The 20,771-nt window shown below is 39.6% G+C and overlaps 1 protein-coding gene across 4 annotated transcripts in view; it reads left to right on the forward strand.

Moving 5' to 3' along the window:
• ncor1 (nuclear receptor corepressor 1) overlaps positions 1-18,068 on the forward strand; it is an 84,797-nt gene extending 66,729 nt beyond the window's left edge. For 2 of the 4 annotated variants that reach the window (XM_088088220.1, XM_088088222.1), the window contains 15 exons: positions 1,997-2,221; positions 3,460-3,660; positions 4,053-4,202; positions 6,292-6,486; positions 6,620-6,755; positions 8,770-9,248; positions 10,093-10,209; positions 10,599-10,747; positions 11,548-11,762; positions 11,852-11,995; positions 12,748-12,893; positions 13,101-13,154; positions 13,948-14,151; positions 14,727-14,903; positions 15,762-18,068. In XM_088088220.1, coding sequence (XP_087944346.1) covers positions 1,997-2,221; positions 3,460-3,660; positions 4,053-4,202; positions 6,292-6,486; positions 6,620-6,755; positions 8,770-9,248; positions 10,093-10,209; positions 10,599-10,747; positions 11,548-11,762; positions 11,852-11,995; positions 12,748-12,893; positions 13,101-13,154; positions 13,948-14,151; positions 14,727-14,903; positions 15,762-15,961 — 2,792 coding nt within the window. In that variant the 3' untranslated portion in view covers positions 15,962-18,068. The remainder of the gene's footprint in view (positions 1-1,996; positions 2,222-3,459; positions 3,661-4,052; positions 4,203-6,291; positions 6,487-6,619; positions 6,756-8,769; positions 9,249-10,092; positions 10,210-10,598; positions 10,748-11,547; positions 11,763-11,851; positions 11,996-12,747; positions 12,894-13,100; positions 13,155-13,947; positions 14,152-14,726; positions 14,904-15,761) is intronic. The other 2 variants (XM_088088221.1, XM_088088223.1) reach the window with 2 other exon arrangements.
• Positions 18,069-20,771: the final 2,703 nt, after the last annotated feature.

The following is a 20,771-nucleotide window of genomic DNA, read 5'->3' on the forward strand; positions in this document are numbered from 1 at the left end:
CGCTGCGTGGATAGATCAGGGGTAGGCAACCTGTGGCTCTAGAGCCACACGCGGCTCTTTAGCCCCTCTCCAGTGGCTCCTGTGTCTCTGACTAAAAATTATATGGAAATGAATGGCGATTATTTTTTAAAAGATTTTCATTCAATTTTTCAATTGCAAAAATATGTAGCCTGTACACAGAATATGAAAATGTATTAGCATTTTATTAACTAAAATATGCATCATATTTCTGTGGCCTTGGTGCCTTTTCAAATTTCAAAAGCGGTGGACCCTCCCAAATCCAAGAGAGGAGAAGTCTCAGAGGAAAATGGAGAAGTTAATAATGCATATAGATAAAAATAAAAATAAAAATAATAATAATAATGATGATGATGATGATGATGATGATGATGATGATGATAATAATAACAATAATAATAATAATAATAATAATAATAATAATAATAATAATAATAATAATAATAGTGCATGAATAGATCTTTTAATTTTTACCACCAACACTGCAAAGTTAATGTAACAAAAAATAATAAATAGTGGTAAAACATTTTAATGAATGCTCATATAGAACCATTAATAATATTGATAGGCTACTTTGACTATGTGTTGTGTTACCTGCGGCTCCAGACAGATTTTTTTTGTTTGTTTTGGGCCAGAAATGGCTCTTTTGATAGTAAAGGTTGCCAACACCCGGGCTAGATGTGGTTCATTTTGCTGTTCAGTTTCCCAATATCTGTGTCTCATTTTAAACAAAATCAGCTTAATTCATATTCATTACTTAACCTCCGTTCAGTTCAGAGTATATTCTTATAAAGTACTATTTTGGTGGTGCTTGTTCAATAATATTTTGGTGGAATAAACTTTTAAAGTATCCTGTATTGCGCTGTTGCGAAAAATGAGGGTCCTAGATCTGTGGTCCTGAAACTGCTGCCTGCACGCCTGCAGATAGACACTGCTGAGAGGTAGAGCGGGTCGTCCCGTAATCGAAGGTCAGACGTTCGATCCCCGGCTCCTCCAGTCAACAGTCGAAGTATCCTTGGGCAAAGTACTGAACCCCAAATTGCCCCCAAGTGTACGAGTGTGTGAATGCGTACTTAATAGTGTGTGAATGGGTGAATGTGACATGTAGCGTGAATGTGGTCAAAAAAAACTAGAAAGTGTTTTACAAGTGCAGTTTATTTATCATTTACCAAAATGACTTTTGCAGATAGAGTTCGATTGAGAACTCGGTTCTGCTTTTTTCACAACCTGAAAATCAATAACGTTGAGCTTACTGATACCGCCATCGAGTCCCGTGGGTCCTGTAACACAACGTCACGTCTTAAGTCGAGTCACGGCATTTAAATCCAATCACCGGTCTGCAGTCATCGATTATGGGCTACGTCAAAATAAACCTAAATGCAGAAGATTCGACTGTTTCAGGGTGAACAAAAAATCCTTCAACTCCGTCCGCTGCTGCTGCACAGCCAGCACCATCTGAAAAACAGATAAAAACAGTAATCCGATGTGGAAATTCGAGTTGAAATCAGCAGGATAAGAGCGGGTAAACTAATTAAATGAACTTCCATAAGGTTTCATTTTGATGCGTTCGAGATCGGCTCAGTAAAATGTAAATAAAACATCATCACAGTGTGAGTTGAAAAGAAAATGTAGATTTTGGCGAGAAACGTGATAAATACAGTTGTTTGTGTGAGAAAGTTGTTATAAAAAAGATATTAGATGGAATTATAACCTGTTTAACGTCCTTTCACGAGCTCTGATCATCTTATGATACATAACAAAAACACAGATATTTAAATAAAAATACATTCGTTCATTTTTGAATAACTAAAAACTGAAAGTAACAGTAAAACCAGTGTGAACGGCGCCAGACGCAGCAGTACAGCGAGGTTTCTGTCACACGCAGTGTGTGTGAAACATGACGCTGCAAACCTGTGAAGTTTCTGCTTTTTTCCACAATTAAAACGAATTTCCGTTCCTCCTCCTCTCTCCTATAAAGGTGTTATGAGCTCTTCAAAATCTGCTGCACATGACAGAAAGAACACCATGACCCCGACGCAGCGGGACAGCGTCCCCGCCAAGTCCCCGGTGTCGGGCGGTGACCCCGGAGCCTCTCACAGCCCCTTCGACCCCCACCACCGGCCTGTTGTTCCCGGGGAAGTGTACCGACCCCACCTGCCTCCACACCTGGACCCCACCCTCTTCCACAGAGTCCTGGATCCTGGTACAGTGTTTTAACCCTTTCCACTATTTACACCATAACGACAAATGTCTCGTTTCCGTTAAAATTTTTCCGTGTCGTTCTTTGGAACCAAAAAAAGTGCGAACATCTACGTTGACCCTGGATCTGTGCGGCGTTTCCACCGCAGACGTTACTCTCACATGTGGGTGTCCCTCGCTGTATTTTCTTGTTCACCGGTGATACAAAATCAAGTCTGCACCTCGTTTATTGTCGGCAGAACGCGGCGCACGCCAACGTGTTCAGAGCAGATCACAGCAGGTCGGAGTCAGAGTCTCTGTCAGTGATATCTGAGAGTAGCAGCTTTGTGCATTAAAAAAACAGAAAAAGGCAAAGAGCAGCTTGGTAAGAAATGCTCCACAAATTGAAGTTAGAAGATTATTTTTTAAAATTATTTTTAAGAAGCTATGAAAAGCCAGGAAAAAAAATATACTTATTATAATTTCACATTTGAAATTATCATATAAAATTATTAGGATTCTTTAAGCACTTTTTCAAAGTTTGTTGTTTTTTTTTTTTACTTTGTTTTGTTTTTTGTGTGTTTTTTTTCAGGCAATTTTCATGTATATAAAAAATGTTTTTAAAGCACCGTTTTGAAGTTTATTACTTTGTTGGAGGTTTTTTTCGTGTTTTTTGAATTGATTTTCAGGCAATTTACATGAACTTTTAATGTCTTGCCAGATTCTTTTGGTAATTTCTTCTTTGGTTGGGGATTGCCTTCCCATTTTTTTGAAAGACAGCAAGTCCCTTAAGCACTTTTTCAAAGTTCATTACCTTATTGTTTGTTTGTTTTTTAATGTCGGTTGTGTGTGTGTGTGTGTGTGTGTGTGTGTGTGTGTGTGTGTGTGTGTGTGTATTAATTTCCAGGCAATTTTCAATTTTTCATGTACTTTTAATTTCTTGCAGATTTTTTGACTAATTTCTTCTTACGTGTCTCATTGCCTTCATATATTTTGAAAGAAATCAAGCCAATTTGTTGACAATTCAAAGGGTTAAACCATGACAACAAAGGCGCCATTCACTTTTCACAACAGAAACACTAAAAAATGCGTTCGTAACTGAACTGAACCGACCTAAACCGACGTGATTGTGACGAAAGCAGCACTGAATCATCGGTATGACACACGTCGAGGTTTTTTCCTCTCAACTGTTGACGTCAGTAGTTGGCGATCGTTGTCCGTGAGCGTCCTGTTGAAACGTTTTCTCTCTCCTGTCGTCTGCAGCGGCGTTCATGTTCCCGCGGCAACCGTCTCCAACCGGCTACCACAACACCTACCAGATGTACACCATGGAGACCACGCGGCAGACGATCCTCAACGACTACATCACCTCACAGCAGATGCAAGTCATCCGACCCGACATGGCCCGAGTGATGTCGCCACGGGAGCAGCCGGTCGCCATCCCGTACGCAGCCGGAGCTCGAGGTACGCACCTCCGCCGGCGCACCCGGCTGGAGCGGAGGCTGTAGTATGCAGACTGTGTGCTTGTGTGAAGTAGTGGCTACCTTTTCCAGACGCCCAGAAGCAAATGACCTGGTCAAATTTAGCTGCTCTTAACGCTTTGGGGCTGCAACTGATTCGGCCGCTGCTCGATTTCACCAATTGGTCATCCGCATCTCCATTTGCTGAGTGGTCGCCTCTTACAAGTTGACCACTATTCCACTCCGTTTGCAGCCCTGTCGCTAACTGATCAATCTGTATTTGGGAGCACTAACAGATGAAAGGTGGTGGGTTACAGCTAAGGTGTTCATACATTCAGAAATTGCTGGATCGGTTCTTGTTGTTCACCGTTGGCCCTTTGCTTCTGTCTGTAAAAGGGATTATTGATCTAGCCCAGATGCCTCCAACTATCCTGTTGCCTCACCCTGGGGGAACAGGTACTCCCACTTTGGAACGCATCGCCTACCTCCCCGGAGCTCAGCCCCCTTTCCCTCCTAGGGCTTTCAACCCAACCTCCATATCGCCAGGTGAGGACCCCCCTCCCCCCCCCCCGTCCCTACACGTGTTCCCTTATCTTCCCTGCTGCCACGATCTCCATGTTCCCTCACACCTCTGTCAGTGCAGCCCTGAGCTGGCCTGAGGTGTCAAAGGTCAGTGCTGCCCGTCCACTGAAGGGTCGCTGCAGTCTCACTGGGAGGGATTTCTCACAAAAAAACTGTCTGACTGTTGCATGTTAACCCTTTGAACCTGAGCAAATTGAGTTAATCTCTTTCTAAAACACGGGAGGAAGGCCAGAGTTCCCGCGGATCTTTAAAACAATCTCAAAAGACATTGAATTTATTTATTTATTTATTTTTTACTTTCAACATAAAGATAACACATATAACACAGAGATGTTCACAACATATTCACATACTTATCTTTTTTATGTCCATTTTCAACAGTAAGTACCCATTCACTTCTCACTACACACTCAAAAATTTGGCATTTAAAATGCTGAAAAATAAAGTCTTAATTGGCATTATAATGTCTTGAATCATTTTTAAAAAAAAAATTCTTAAAATTAAAAGTCTTAAAATTAAAATAAGGTGTATTATTCAGTTTTTTTCTGTAATGTGTTAATTTAGTCTCTTATACATGACAAACTTCAATTGTCATTTATTTATCTTATTGATTTTTAACTTTTAAATTACTCACACTTTGGTGTAGAGGGTGTTTGTGGAGGGTAGGCTTGAGTGGGTTGAGCAAACTCGGCATAATTATATAACAAACTGTCATCTGTTTATTTCTGTAAAATCGAATGAAAGTCTTAAAAATGCTTAGACACCGGAGGTCAGATTTTTAGCCCAAAATATATAATATATATTATATATATATAAAGTAATAATAATAATAATTTATAAGGATGCCTCTTGCATTAACATAAGCAAAGAGTCATGTTTTATTTTATGGTAAATAACTGAATGATAAAATAAAATTCTTCATAACCTTAAATACTTATTGTTAGTACATGTTTTTATTCCTTCAATATTGGCTAATGTAAAATTGGTCTTAAATTTCTATCCAGGTCACATTTAAAAAGTCTAAAAATGTTAATTTATTTAATTAAATATATAGTTGAACAATTATTTTCTAAGAATTATTTTCTAATATTTTTCTTTCTCTCTGTCTTTCTCTTTTTCTGGCTTTTTTACACAGATTTTCAGTTCACTTTTTTTGTCAGCTTTTCCTAATATCCTGCAGTTTGCGTGACGCCTCTTGCCAAGTTGCTCATTTCCTTTTCAGCTGTGTTTTCAAAAGAAATCAAACCAAGTTGCTCGGGTTTCAAAGGTTTAACACCTGTGAAAGGTGTCTGAACCTTAACACAAAAAACTGGCACTCATGGTTTGTCTGAAATGCTGAATATTGTATTATTTCTGAGACAGGATTAAAATATTATGTTGGAAGAAAGCTGCCAAAATTAAAAGTAAATGAATAAATAACTCAATAGATAAATTAATAAATCATTAAATTTATCATAAATATCATTTTAAAAAATAATTTAGGTATTAACTAATTGATAAAATATGGTACAAACTTATATTTCTGTTTTAATTGTATTTATTAATACACTTTTATATAAATTCTCCAGTTTATTTTATTTCCTGTCTCATTTTCTCTTCATTTTTTATTTACTTAAACATTTTTTAAAATAAACTTATTTGCATTTATTTTTAAATATTTTAAAAAATAATAATTTCTTTATTTGTATTTATTAATTTAGTTATATATTTTTATCAATTAATTTATTTTAAAATTGCATATAGATTTATTTATTGTCTATTTTCATTTTTTTGTTTATTTTACTTTTTTTATTCATTAATTCCAACATTTATTGCAGTATAATTTTGGTACATTTAATGTCATATTTTAAGTCATTTTTTATTTTTTATTTTGGCGGCTTCTAACCTCTATATGATAGTACCACTACTGTGCTAGATAGATTTAGAGGTTGTCAGTAAGGCCGTATGGTTCAGGTTTGTGGGGGAGTCGTTATCCATCCTGATGAGGACCTGTGTGTGCTGTGTAAATAAATCCTGTGTGTGTGTGTGTGATGTCTGTCATTGTTGTCCTCAGGCCACCCAGCCCACCTCGCTGCTGCCGCCGCCGCCAGTGCAGAGAGGGAACGGGAGAGGGAGCGTGACCACCGGGAGCAGCAGGAGAAAGAGAGGGAGAAGGAAAGGGAAAGGGAACAGCGAGAGAGGGAGAGGGAACGGGAGCGGGAAATGCGAGAACGCGAGCGAGAGAGAAACAATGAATACATCCGCGGCGGTGAGTTGTTTTGTTGTCGCTCAAAGTTGTAAAAATCTAAATATTTACATACATCACACAGAACTGCTGTCTTTATAAATAGTCGTAATGTTTTATATATATATGTGTGTGTGTGTGTGTGTGTGTGTATCAGGAGGACCAGAGCAGCCAGGGCGGCCAGGGAGTCGAGGTTATCTGCACCCGCCTTCCCCCTCGCTCAGGACGCAGGATGTTGTGGTTCAGCAGCGGCCGAGCATCTTCCAGGGCAAGAGTGTCATCACCTCTCTGATGTAAGTCTCAGCGTGTCTGCATTCGCATCAGCTCACTTACACTTTTTATTAAGGATGTCTCGGTCAGTTTTTTTCACCCCAAATCCAGTCCGAGTGAGTACACATCGAGTACCTGCTGATATCCAGTCCTGATTCATGTTGTTTTCCGTGATTATACAGCTGCACGGTGAACACTGTAAGAAGTAGGGATGTAATGATTCACTCAACTCACGTTTCGATACGATTCACGATACTGAGCTCACAATACGATTTTCTCATGATTTTTTTAAATACAAAATGAGATTACAGAAAAATTATGACTAAAAAATATTCTGTTAAATATAACAAAAATGATGCAAAATACTGCATTTTCTCCTCTTTTCTATATAAATTTAAAGAAACCCTTTTTATTGCTGAGGAAGGGTGTAAAAACTATGTAAAGAATGCATTTCTGGACATTCACAATGTCCCCTGCTGTTAAAAATAAAAACTTTTCACTGGGACTTATTTGGGCGAGTGGGGTTGCAACTTGTCAGGGTGGTTTGGACGTGTAGTTACTTTTGGGTTTTTTTTTTGGCCGTGTAGTCGTCTTTAAGGAGTAACGTGTGTAGGCCGAGCTGACCGGAGCTCCTCACCATGATGCCGGCTCTCATGCTGCATCATTTTAATTGTTCTTTTTGTTCTGTTTGTGTAGTTCAACACCCTCTTGCAATATTTGCACTTTTTTTTCTGTTATCTTCTCACATTTATCGTTTTCTGACTTAAGGAAGCTTAAATCTTTGGTTTCGTCTGATTTACGTTGACGAGCTCTGACACGACGTAGGATGTTGAACACATAGTGTCGCAGCACGGCGAGCAAGCAAAAGCATGAGTAGATCACGCCCTCTGCTGTTCAAAAAGAGTATTGCGGTTCAGTTTTCATTTCACCGTTTTGAATCGCACATGCTTTTTATGGATTTTTAACTGTCTCAGGGTGCATCGTTACATCGCTAATGAGAAGGCTTTTTGGAAGTAATTTTAAAAATACCTGCATCCAAGCTGTTCCTTCACATTTTTTAAAATTATAAGCCTTTTATTATTACTTATTAATTTATATTACAAAATGAAGCACACAATAACAAACCCCTTAATCTTGTTAGTCTCAATGGGATGTCTCTGTCCCTTTAAGAGACAAGTGTTTGATGTTGCATTGCAACCTGTGTCTCCGTAACCAGAATACAAAAAATACAAATAAAGTCTGCACACTAGATAATGCTCCCATGAATATTGATTCAGTTTCCCTCCACACGTGTGATGTTTTGGGCCGTAGCCCGATGTTCATACGTGCATCATTTAGTGTGCAGACTTTATTTGTATTTTTTGCATCTGTTTTTGTTTTGTCCAGCACCTAGTTTTCACTGCTTTTGGATGTGTGCTGCTAGGACCTTTTTCAGTAACCTGAATGACCTGTATTCTGCTTACTGTTCATTTTGCTCGTCTGCACATTTTATTTCCCTTCGTTAATAAATAAGCCGTGTCTGCTTTTTGCTCGTGAAGCTCGCGTGCTGTCTCCGTCTCCTCAGAGCAGGGCGGAAAAACATCACAAGGGGCAAAACGCGAGAGTCTCTGACTGATCTGAAATGAAACGAGTGCTCATAGCTTTGGTTGCGTTTTTGTTTCTGGTGTGCGCTGTTTGGCAGCAGGTGGGGCTCAGCCACTGCTCAAGTTCAGCAGAGAGGAGAAACTTAAGCTGCATTTACGCTGCTTGTTCAAGGTGGGAATATCACGGAGGTACTAACAGCGCCATAACAACGTCTGTATAAAACATAAGCCGTGAGGACGTGACCATTGATGGCATGAGTGTGACGTTTTGACGCCGCGTTAATGTGTGTTAAACATCTGTTAGAGATTGGATTGGGGCATCCATACTTTTTATGTACGTCTGTTCGTGTGTTGAGTTCTGGTATATGGACTTCCGATGCATCAGTTGTTCATGCCTTTAAACTGAATTCATCGTGAAACACAGCTGATTCCTTCATCTTCCTCTCGTCTTCAGGCCTCATTCAGCAGCAGCGACGGCAGCAGCACAGAGCAGCTCTCGCTACAGCACTGCAGCTGACGCTCTGGCCGCTCTGGTGGACGCCGCAGCCTCGGCCCCGCAGATGGACGTGGCCAAGGTGAAGGAGAGCAAACACGAACGAGACGAGGACATGGCGGCGGCTCGACGAGCAGCCAGCCTCTCCGAACAGCAGCAGCAGCAGCAGCAGCAGGAGGCGGAGAGGCGATCCATGCAGTCCCCGTACAGTGCTATGTCTCTGCCAGGGGGGAAGCCCCATCCAGCTTACGCTGAGGGGCCCGGAGCCAAGGATAAGGGCCCTCAGACCTCAAAGTCGCGCATCGAAGAGGAGCTACGGACTCGTGGAAAGACGACTATCACAGCCGCTAACTTCATCGATGTCATCATCACCCGACAAATAGCCTCGGACAAAGACTCACGAGAGCGAGGCTCTCAGAGCTCAGACTCCTCGAGCAGCTGTGAGTGTGCTGGATACATGTGCATTATTATTATTATTATTATTATTATTAATATTATCATTATTATTAATATTAATATTATCATTATTAAGTGCACTGCAACACAGTGACATCTACACATAGCTGAGTGGATGGGCACACATAAATGAAGAACAAAAAATGATATATAAAATGGTATAAATACGTGAATATATTTTTAAAAATATGAAAATAAACATCTAAATATTGAAATAAAGAAGTGAGTACACAAATACATAAATGCTGACATAAATATAGAAGCAACAAAACAATTTAATTTACAACAAGAATGAACAAACAGTACAACAAAACCTGCACAAATAAAAAAAATGCAGTTAAAATATAAAAATAATTTAAAAAAGAATTTAACATTTTATTTATCGAATTCTATTTATTTATATATTTCAACATCTATTTATTCATGTGTTCCTTTTTCTAATTTATGTATGTATTTATTTCAGTATTTTATTGGCATTTCTTTACTCTTGTATTCCATATTTATTCATTTAATCCTTAATTTATGCATACATTTATTTACTAATTTAGCCCTTCATTTATTAATACATTAATTTATTTATTAATTAATTTATGTGTTTATTTATATATCTCTGTCTTTATGTATTCCTGTATTTCTGATTTTTTAAAAAATGTATTTATTGATACTTTATTATTATTATTATATATTATTATTTTATCTCCATACAGAAGGGAGCTAAGCCTTCAATGACGTCCTTTTCTTCTGAAGATAGCCGATCATGACCAGACCGTAATATTTGAACCTTTTTCAGAACATAAATATTAACTGTTGTCCGTACTCGTCCTGCAGTGTCGTCCAGCCGATACGATAACACCGGTGGAGGAGCCATTGAGGTCATCAGTCCCGCCAGCTCCCCAGTCCCAGCCCAGCAGGACAAACCCGAGGAAGGGCAACAACAGGCAGCAGGTACGAGAATTTATTATTTCTGTCGAAGTTGGTAATCAGAATAATGTTTCATTTTATTCAGAGATGGTTGTAAACACGTCGGGCTTCAGGTCAGAGATGACATGTAACAGATTTGGCTGTGATGGCTAAATTTAGCTGCTTGGCAAGTGGAGTAAACATACCATAACTTAAATGACTTAACCCACTGACCTCGTCACCCGAGACCGCCAGACACCGTTCCTCTGCGCCGGCCTCGTCACGAGACTCCGCTCAAAGTTATTCTTGTCACCAGCGAACAAATGTAGACCATGTGCTGTTGGGATGGCACGCCTCGTCTCCGTCTACACCTCACCCTGACTCTCTCTCTCCAAAAACAACAACGCTCTCTGTCCCCTCTCAACCTTCACCAGCTGGCATGCGGGCCTATGACATGAGTCGCTACCGACCGCCAGGGGAGCCGCCGCAGCCCAGTCCCCAGCAACCCCCCTCCTCCCAGGCTGACAGCTACTCCCAGGCCCCCAAAACTCTTCGGGTCATGACCCTGGCAGACCACATTTCGGTAAGAAATGCTGGAGAATCCATTTATTTTTGTCTTTATTTTTTCTTTATTTATTTATTTATATTTTTTAATTAATGAGTTTTTTACGAGTTTTCCTTTATTAATTTACTTATTTATTTGTATGTATTTTATTATAATTTATATTAGAATTCATTTTTACATTTAAACTTTTTATTTATTTACTTTTATCTTTATTTTTAACTTTATTTGATACCATTATAACTCTGTTTTCTTGTCATTTTTTATTGTAAATTGTATTCATTTATTTTAATATTTATTTTTAATTTATTTGTTATTATATATTTTATTATTTTGTCACATAGTAAGTTATTAATTTTTTAAAACATTCTGTTTATTTTTTAACTTCATTTTTATTATCATCAAAACTATCTGTCCATCATATATTTTATTGTTAATAATATATATAGTTATTGTCACTACTTAAACAGCATAAATCGAAGTCACAACAAAAGAATGAAAAGATAATAAGTGCGTGGCTTAACATTTACTGTAAATTATATGTATTTATTTATTATTAAGTAATTTTTACTTGGATTTTTGAAACATTATTACCAGTTCTCTAATTTATGTAACTTTTATCTTTATTTATTTGCATTATTTATTATAATAATTATTATCATTATTGTTTTTGTTTATAATTTAATTAATTTTTTTTTTTTTTTTAAAGAAAAAAATTATAGAGAATCTAAAAAAGTAGCGCAGCACATAGCAGATATACAATGTACATCGACCCCTAATAAATAACTAACCTGCTTTTATGTTCACTTCCTGTCATGCAGCATATAATAACGCAGGACTTCGCCCGCAATCAGGACCCTGCCGTCTCCTCCTCAGCTTCGGCCACATTCCAGAGCGTGGTGCCCCCCGTGTCCTCCTCAGGGCGGGCCAAGGTGCCCAGCCGCTACAGTCCTGAGAATCAGGTCCAGGCCTCACACCACCAGAGACCCTCCAGCAGAGTTTCCCCAGAGAGCGGCCCTGACAAGCCCAGAGCCAGGTACCTGGACCAGCCCTGGAGTAATCCGAGTGAGTCTGATTTTTGACTCGTCATCGGCATAACTTTTGACTCTCTGCTCGGTGTTTCAGGCCTGGGAAATCTCCCGATCGAGGCGGCAGGCAGATGGAGAACTATGAACCCATTTCTCCACCGCAGAGCTACCAGGGCATGGACAAACAGGAGACAGGCGGACCTCCGCCGCAGAGACGAGAGGCCGACAACTCCGAGATCAGGTAGGAGACCGGCCACAGTTTGGAAGCATTATACGTGCACAACATCTGTGCACTCGAGAATAACACCAGATCACCTGGAGAAGACCCGCACGAACATTATATGAACAAGATATGTGGATTTACCTGCTTACCTGGATTAATACTTGCGACGGTTTTGATCCGATCCCTTACTTACCTACCTAAACACAGACTTCTAGCAAGAAACTTATTTTCGGGTGAAAAACCTCTTAAATCGACTCCACCGTGAACGCTTTCTTCTCTGTGTCCCGCTTTCCGCCCCGTCGCTACTGCAAAGAAAAGGGAAGCACGATAATTATTGGGATAATGGGACTCATGACGTCATACTGATAACTCCGATAATAACATTTTCAGCCCACAAATAGAAGCGATAATAATAAGCATAACTGCTGTGATTTCTCCCGTTCTGCCATGGTTTCACACACTGCATTATGCTGCGTCAAACACCTGCCGGTGACAATATTTTCCGTCAACAGGAGATATTTCTATCATATACAAATGTATTAAAATGTATGTGAATATTAAAAAAAACAGTACTTTAGTGTAGACCTGATCTACACGTTGCTTAGTCGTGCTCTCTGTCATTTGATGCCTGACAGACTGTTCGTCAGATAAAACGTTCCTCTGTCAGCAGTCGCTTTACACCCCAGTGGATGTGAAACAGTCGTACCAGCAGCTTTGGACCCCACTTTCCTTTTTTCTGCTAAACTTTTCACTCCTTCGTCTGGCTCCAGGAGTGACTCGCGGTCCCCGGGGAGCGTCAGCTACCTGCCGTCCTTCTTCACCAAGCTGGAGAACACCTCGCCGATGGTGAAATCCAAGAAGCAGGAGATCTTTCGTAAGTTGAACTCCACCTCTGGTGTCGGTGATTCTGATGTTGGTAAGTGGGTCTTCTCTTATCCTCCCCTTCAAACTAACGTGCACGCATCCGGTGAAGGAGCCGTTCACGTGTGTGCATGCTCGTGTGTCGTTCATTTCTCTCGTTTTTCATGCTCAGTCAGCGAGTGATAACACTGGAAAAACTTTGACGTGTTTAACTTCTGTGTCGGATTTTTAGTTTATTCAACGGATGAAAATTGTCTTGCAGGAAACGCGCAACCAGGCACAGAGATTTTCAACCTGCCTGCCGTCACCAGCTCCAGTAAGTAGCAGCGAAACTCGCTCAGACGCTTCAGTTTAACCCTTTGAAACTTGAGTAAACTGATCTGATTTCTTTTAAAAACATGGGAAGAAGACAGTGAGCAAAAAAGACAAAATTACTTTAAAAACAAGCAAAAAATGAGTAAAAATACATGAAAATTACCAGAAAATGAATTTTTGTTTAAAAAGGAAAGAAACATTTTAAAGAAAGAAATGTGAGCCGCCTGTTAAGTTGGATGTTTTTTTTGTTTGTTGTTTTGTTTGTTGTTTTTTGGGTAGATTTTAGTTTGTTCAGTTTGCTTTGATTTTATTTTATTTTCCCTCTTTCTGATTGTAGATCCTTTTATATCTGTCATTTGTATTTTAGAGGTCAAAAGGTCAGTATTTTTGAATGTTGTTAAAATGAATAAAAATTTGAATGACAAAAAATAAAAGAAATGACCTTTGAAAAAGTGCTCCAAAAAATGCACACAATTGTGAATATTTATTTATGATAATTAAAAATATATTTGTTTCCTAGCTTTTTTTACGCTAAACATTCTTCTCTAGATTATTAAAAATAATTATCTAAATCTATGAAATTATTGCAGTTTGGGGAACATTACCGTGTTGCTCATTGCCTTTTATCCCATATTTGGGGGGGAAACAAATCACACCTGTTCGCTCAGGTTTAAAGGGTTAAATACGTGTGAAAGGAGTCTGAAAGCAGCTGAAGAAAAGCGATGTGCTCCAGGTTTAAAGGGTTAATCCGGCTGAATGTAACTTCCTCGCTGTGTGTTTTGTTGTGATTTTAGGCAGCATCAACCCCAGAAATCACTCCTTCAGCGACCCGGCCAGCAACCTGGGCCTGGAGGACATCATCCGCAAAGCCTTGATGGGAAACCTGGAGGAGAGACAGGAGGAGCACCAGGGAGGACTCGCAGCTCAGTGTCCCATCAACAACGCGCCCGGCGCCGGCAGCGACGCCCGCCAGGAGGCCAACCCGTCGCCCAGTATGGGTAGGCCGAAGTTCGATCGCCGAATGACACACAGCCATGGGCGAGAAAAAATGAAACAGAATTATCTCATTTTAATTTTCCTCCATGGTGATATAATAAATGTGGCACATAGGCCCGAAAATGCAGCTTAAGCCTTTGAAACATGAGTATATTTGGCTTGATTTCTCTCAAAAAACATTGGAAGAAGTCACGAGAAAATTAATTTAGCAAAAAAAAGGAAGATAGATAATAATTATAATAATAACACTTATAAATATAGTTTTCTTCACACTTTCCCTGTTTGTTTTATTATGATCTAATAATTTCTCTCTCCCTCTCAAAACTAATTTTCGGGCCGTTTTCTTTTCCACTTTTTAAAATAATTTTCTGAATGCTTCTTGCATTAATGTCACTCAGAACAGGATCTTTTTGTTTTTTAACAAAATCAGCCTTTAAAGAAAATAACGACGTGACTTTTGTCGGTAGATAATTATCGATATCAAACAGTATGAAAACATTTATGGTGAAAACGTCAAAACTCGTCGCCCAGCCTCGTTTACGTGCTGCTGATTTTCTCGTTGTGTGTGAATCTGCAGGGAAGCAGAAGCAGGCTAAAGCCAACAGCCGCAAATCCAAGTCTCCCAACCTGGGTCAGGGCTACGCCGGAGGCGAGCGTCCCTCCTCGGTGTCCTCCGTCCACTCCGAGGGAGATTATCACAGACAGGCTCAAGCCCAACCGCAGTGGAGCTGGGACGACCGACCCTCGTCCACAGGTGAGCCGTCCGCCTTTCAGCCGCCTGTGATTTCAACCACAGCGTCACAGTCGGGGTCAGAGTCCAGCACACGGAAACATGGTCCGTGGCGTCCAGCGGCTCACCTGGTAGAGCGGGTGTCCCACGTGTCCGCACTGACGTGGCCGTGCGTTTGATTCCAGCCCGCAGCCTTTTTCTGTTTGTCATCTCGCTCTCTTTCACTCTGCAAGCTGTCCGACCAACGGAGTCACACGATGAAATAATAAAGAGAAGGAAACGCGAACTGTAGATCGACGCATGAAACGTGGAACCGAAGTTGAGGTTTGCGTCAGACGTTATTCAAAGGTCAGAATCTGATTTCTGTCAAAGGTCCAAAACACTGATGATAAGCAAAATACCGTTTAAAAACTTGCTCATAAGTGAATTTCTCGTCTCTTTCCCTCAAACGGAGGCTCAACTTTCTCCGCCAAACACACCTAAACACGTCAGCATCAGAGGACTTCGCTCGCTCTGCTGCGTCACAGATCACCTGTGTATTCTGGGATGTTTCTGTTCGACGTGTCGCTGCTGTGGATCATAGAGGCGTTAAACATTTTTTACGCTTCAAACCTCCGACTGTCTGATTAAACGTGTGCAAGAAAAGGCCGCTTTTTCGAAGAAAATTTGTCATTTTATTTATTTCGTATTTTCAGTTTGATAGAAAAGTCGCTCTTTACTTTTATAGCTTGAGAGCTTTTTCCTAAAAAAGCAGGAGTTCGTCTTTCTTGGCTCTTTGTGTTCAGAATAACGAGATGTTTCTTTTCTGTGGTGCAGAAATTTTCTCAGCTCACCGTTTGTTTACCGTGAAGCTCTCCTCACCCCATCTCCTCCTCCCTCCAGGGTCCATGCAGTTCCCATATAACCCGCTGACCATGCGCATCCTGAGCAACACGCCGCCCGCCTCCATGGCGTCCCCCTCCATACAGAGCCAGCAGCAGCAGCAGCCGCCGCCTCCCGCCGGAGCCCCGGTGGCTCAGCAGCGCGTGTGGCAGTCTCTGCTGTCGGAGCAATACGAGACCCTGTCCGACAGCGACGACTGAGCCCGGCTCGCCGCAGCCCCGATCACCGCGAGAGAGGCCTGCGCTGAGTCTCTCCGCCTCCCCCACTTCCTCCCAGAACTATCCTCGCTCACCTGCGAGTGTGACAAGAAGACGGGGGCGGTGCCCTGTTTGTTTTTTTTGTTTTTTTCGGTGCTATGGCGCCCCCTGGCGGCTCGCTGAGAGTACAGGCAGCAGCCCGTGGCAGGCAGGGCTCTCCAGAACAAGACTGGCTTCGGTCTGGAAGCACTCACCCGGCCTGTTTTTGGGGAAACTCGACGGAGGGGACGACACGAGTAAAGATGAAGAACTTAAAATGTAAAAAGAAACAACATAAGAGACTATTTCAGATTTTGTTCTTTTGATTTCTGTAAAGATATTTCTCGTCTTTAAGAAAATCGTTGTATGTAAATAGAGTAACCTTTTTGCAGTGTTTTTCTTAACTTGATTCTTATTTTAATGTCGCTTTTAAATTGATCCACTTTAAATGGGAAGAGCAGGGGTGTAATCTTTGGTATGACAGTCGGTCTCTCCCGGTCCCAGTCCCGCCAGCGTGACCTGACACCCGCTCTAAAGTTTTTACCACAGCGACGCAGAGAGACCCTTTTTTTGGGGGGTTTGTACTTGACCAGTGGAGCGCAGAGATCCACCGAGCACCACCGGAGCCTGGACATCGTGGAAACATTTCACACAGCAGTCGATGCTCAGCGCCGACGCTAACGTCTCACCCCCGTTTCTAGACAGAAATGTCGTCAAAACAAGTTGAGAACACTGGTGTCAAAGCAGAAAGTCTGATATAAGCTCGCCGCAAAATGACTACTCCTGGACCCCGTCTGAATTAAAGTGAGCCAATGTTTTATTTTTTTTATTTTTTTCCGGTAGAGCTGACCGTGGCGTGTCACACGTAGCTGTCTCTGCAGTTTCCAACCTGTCCAGAATGATCTGCTCTGCAATGTTGTCATGGTAAAAAAATTCTATATATATAGTATGTCAGGTTTTGCCATGCCTTGTGACTTGAGAAAGAAGGCAGCTTTAACTAATTTTCTCAGAGATATACGTTGGTGTTTGATGTTTGTATTTGTTTCTTTTAGTCCCTCTTTTTTTTTTTTGTTTTTTGATACTGTCCTGACAAAAATCTGAACTCTGTAAAATTGTCTTTCCAATACACAAAAAGACAAAACTAACCAAACATAAAGAATGGTCTGCACCATTGTTGCACTTTTTTTTTTTTTTTTGCTTTGTAGCTTTTGACGAGAAAAACAAAAAAGCATACTACCTGCTGTGTAACTTATTCAGCCTCCAGCACAGGAGTATACGAAGATGTGCTTTAACTCTTTCCCCACCACTCACAGAAATCTGGATGTTCTGACTTCATGTCTGTTCTTGTAGCTGGTACATGATTTTTGTTTTTGTAGTGCATCACAGTTACAGTTTTTAAGTGTTTGGTACCGTTAAATGTTTTAGGAGTTTGCCGTCACGGCGAGTCAAAGCCGCGACCACTTAATCTCTGCTTTCATCGTGTCAATCAACTTTAAATATGAATTATTATTATTATAGGTCAACTTCATAAATGGCAGTAAAGTTCCTTTGCAAGTATGTGAAAAACAACAAAAAAAATTCTGGCTTTCAACTTCGCTCAGTTAACGAAAAATCCATCTGCTCTAAACTTTCCTTCCTTTCCTTTTCGTTTTGATTTGTCAGAGCACATTTTTTTATTTTCTGTCATTTTCAACATGATCCATCCCGCTCACACGGGATGTTATGTGTTTACAAAGTCAATGACAACGAGAAAAAACGAAAAAAAGAAAAAAAAACGTTTACAAACTTGAATCTTAAAAAGAAAATCCGACATGAAGCCGAAAAAGAATTGGAGCATCTTTTCAGCTCTCTATCAAACACACACACACACACACACACACACACACACACACACACACACACACACACACACACACACACACACACACAGTGGTGACTTTATTTTTGACTTGAAAATCCCGTGTATCCTATGATGTTGAAATGCAATGTTTGTATCGCACAATGTCTCTTAGTAGGCTATTACAAGAGTTCAGACCAATCAAATAAAGTGGATCAGTTCTCCACCACTGAACGCCGTGTCGCTTCTTAACAGCTGTCGCGTCGATTATTGATCGCTGTCCTTTTCTTCTTGGTCCTGTTTGTCCTCAGCTGAGGTTTACTGTTAACCCTTCGAAACCTGCAGCCACATATTTCTTCTTGTGCTTCTTTCAGACGTCTTTCAGTTGCTCATTGCTTTTTTTCCCCAAAATATGGGATAAAAGGCAATGAGCAACTTGGAAAGAAATGTTTCACAAATTGCAATAATTCAATATATTTAGCTAATTATTATTATTTTATTAAATTTAGGGAATCTAATCTGTCTAATGAAAAAAACAAAAGCTTGGAAATAAATATATTTATAGTGATCATAAATACAAATTTAAAAATATGCAACAGTTATTGCAGTTTTTGAAGCACAATTTTATCTTTTCAATATACTGAATTAAAGCAAAAATACAAATGTTATAGATATACAAATTCGTGCAATTTGTTTAAAAAACGGGGAAAAAAGGCAGCAAGCGAGCAGGTAAGAAATGTCCCACACTGCGAGAAACTGGCAGATTTAAAAAATATATTTTTCAGAAACGAGGAAAATGATCATGTTTACATATTCAAAATGACTTTTCAAATTATAGTAATTTTTGGAGTTTTTTTCCCAGGACATTTCTCTGTTGTTTTTTTGTTTTCCTTAAAAAAAAAAAATCAGTTAATCAAAAAATACTTTATAATATCTTGCTAATTTCTGGGTCATTTCTTTGCTCGTTGCCTCGTTGTCAGTTTGCTCGGGTTTCAGAGGGTTAACTGTTCAGAATTGATGTTATATTACACAAATACGATTTTAATGCTGTGCGACGGTTCGGCTTTGGAACATTTCACAGCATTAAATTCTAACAGGAGCTATTTAGTGTGCAGATATGTTTCTTTTTAAAATTATTTATTTATTTTTAGCTATTTTTGTTTTAATGATAATTTAATGAGGCGCTCACACACACACACACACACACACACACACACACACACACACACTCATCAACAAACTGGTCTAATTTGATCTTTTCAATAAGCTTCGACTCAGCAGTTTCTGTGTGTATCTCATAAAATATCTTTTTAAGGATTTTTAAATAGTTTTTTAACAGCATATTCAGTCTATCTTAGACCAGAAACAGTTTATCGGTCAGTGAGTTGGTCGAAAGAAAACTAATCTGGTGCTTTTTGTAGGAGAGGATTTGCGTTTTCTCTACTTTTTTCTTCTACACATTTTTTAATTGAGGCTAAACAACAACGAAAATAACTGCAGCTGAAAAATTAGACCTACTGAATGGTATAAAAAAAAGTACCTGAAACTTTTTTTTGTTTCTTTTGAGTAATTAGAATATCTGACATTTTTATTTTAAACAAGACTCAAACATCAATTTAATTATCAATTCTGACTATCAGTTCTGACTCAGAACTGTCATAATTGAGATCTGACTCTTGTGACTCACCGCTAACATTATTAAGATCTGAAATGTCCTCAGACTCAGGCCTAACATGTTCGAGATCTGATTCACAACTACCATTATTCAGACCTATGTCCTCTGGTGCAAACCGAGCATCATTCAGATCTGTGTCCTCCGGTTCACACACAGGATTACTTAGATCTGTCTCCTCTGGTTTACACTTAATATCATTTAAATCTTTTTTGTCCTCAGGCTCACAGCTATTCAGATCAGCCCTGGTCTCAGACTCACGCCTCTTAAGACTTGCGATGCCTTCAGTATTTGGCATCGTCACATGTTGCTCAGGATTGTTTTTTTGCTCCTCTGTCACGGGAGCTGTCCTCACGATGTTCCCTGTGCATGAATAACTTGTTGAAGGCATTTCATCTGTCTCTTCAACAGCTGCCTGAATTTGTGATGGAGCGGGGAACCTACATGAATAACTTGTTGAAGGCATAAGCCATTGAGTTATATTTTGTAACCAACATCAGTCTTAATCACAAATATTAATTATTAATTTTTGGAAATTGAACACTTAAAATGTACATTTACTGCATTTCATTTATCTGACAGCTGAAGGTTCAAAAAGATTATTAAATATGATGAGTTATTCATTAAAACAGTTTATAAAGAAGTTAAAATGAGCTTCAGATTGAAACTAGAACAAAATTCTGTTTACACACAAATGCATAATACTTATATTCAGAATAATAATAATCTTAATAATAATAATAAAACACTCAAAGTGGCCACTGTTTTTGAGTCTTTGATTATATTTGCAGATAATACTTGTGTACATTTATTAAACATAAATTGCTTTGATTTCGTTTTGCCCATGGTTTCGCTTGGCCAGTACTACACACACTGCATGTTTCTGCGTGTCAACCTGCTGCCCTGCCAGATTAGTCAGCAGCAGGGTTTCCCCTATTGTTTGTTTTTGTCTTTTTTTTTAACTCTTTCCCTGCCATTGACAAGATTTCCTGTCATTTGGTGATATTAATATCAGATACAAATGTCTTTTCAGCTGTAACAATGTTGTGAGTAGTAAAACAACTGCATAAAAAATCTGTACCTTACTGTACACTCGATCTACACGATACTTAGTTGTGTTGTGTCTCATCTGATGCCTTGCTGTTGTGTTTAAAAAGGAAATCTATTTATCTAACTTTTATTTTTGAAAGAACTTTTATTTTGAAGGCAAAGCAAACCCTTGAACCGGAAGTGTTGATGCCTGATTGGCTACCTAAGCGCGGTAG

The sequence above is a fragment of the Plectropomus leopardus genome, chromosome 15 (genome assembly GCF_026936395.1).
Source record: "Plectropomus leopardus strain MGB_pleo_1.0 chromosome 15, ASM2693639v1, whole genome shotgun sequence".
Taxonomy (NCBI): Eukaryota; Metazoa; Chordata; class Actinopteri; order Perciformes; family Serranidae; genus Plectropomus; species Plectropomus leopardus.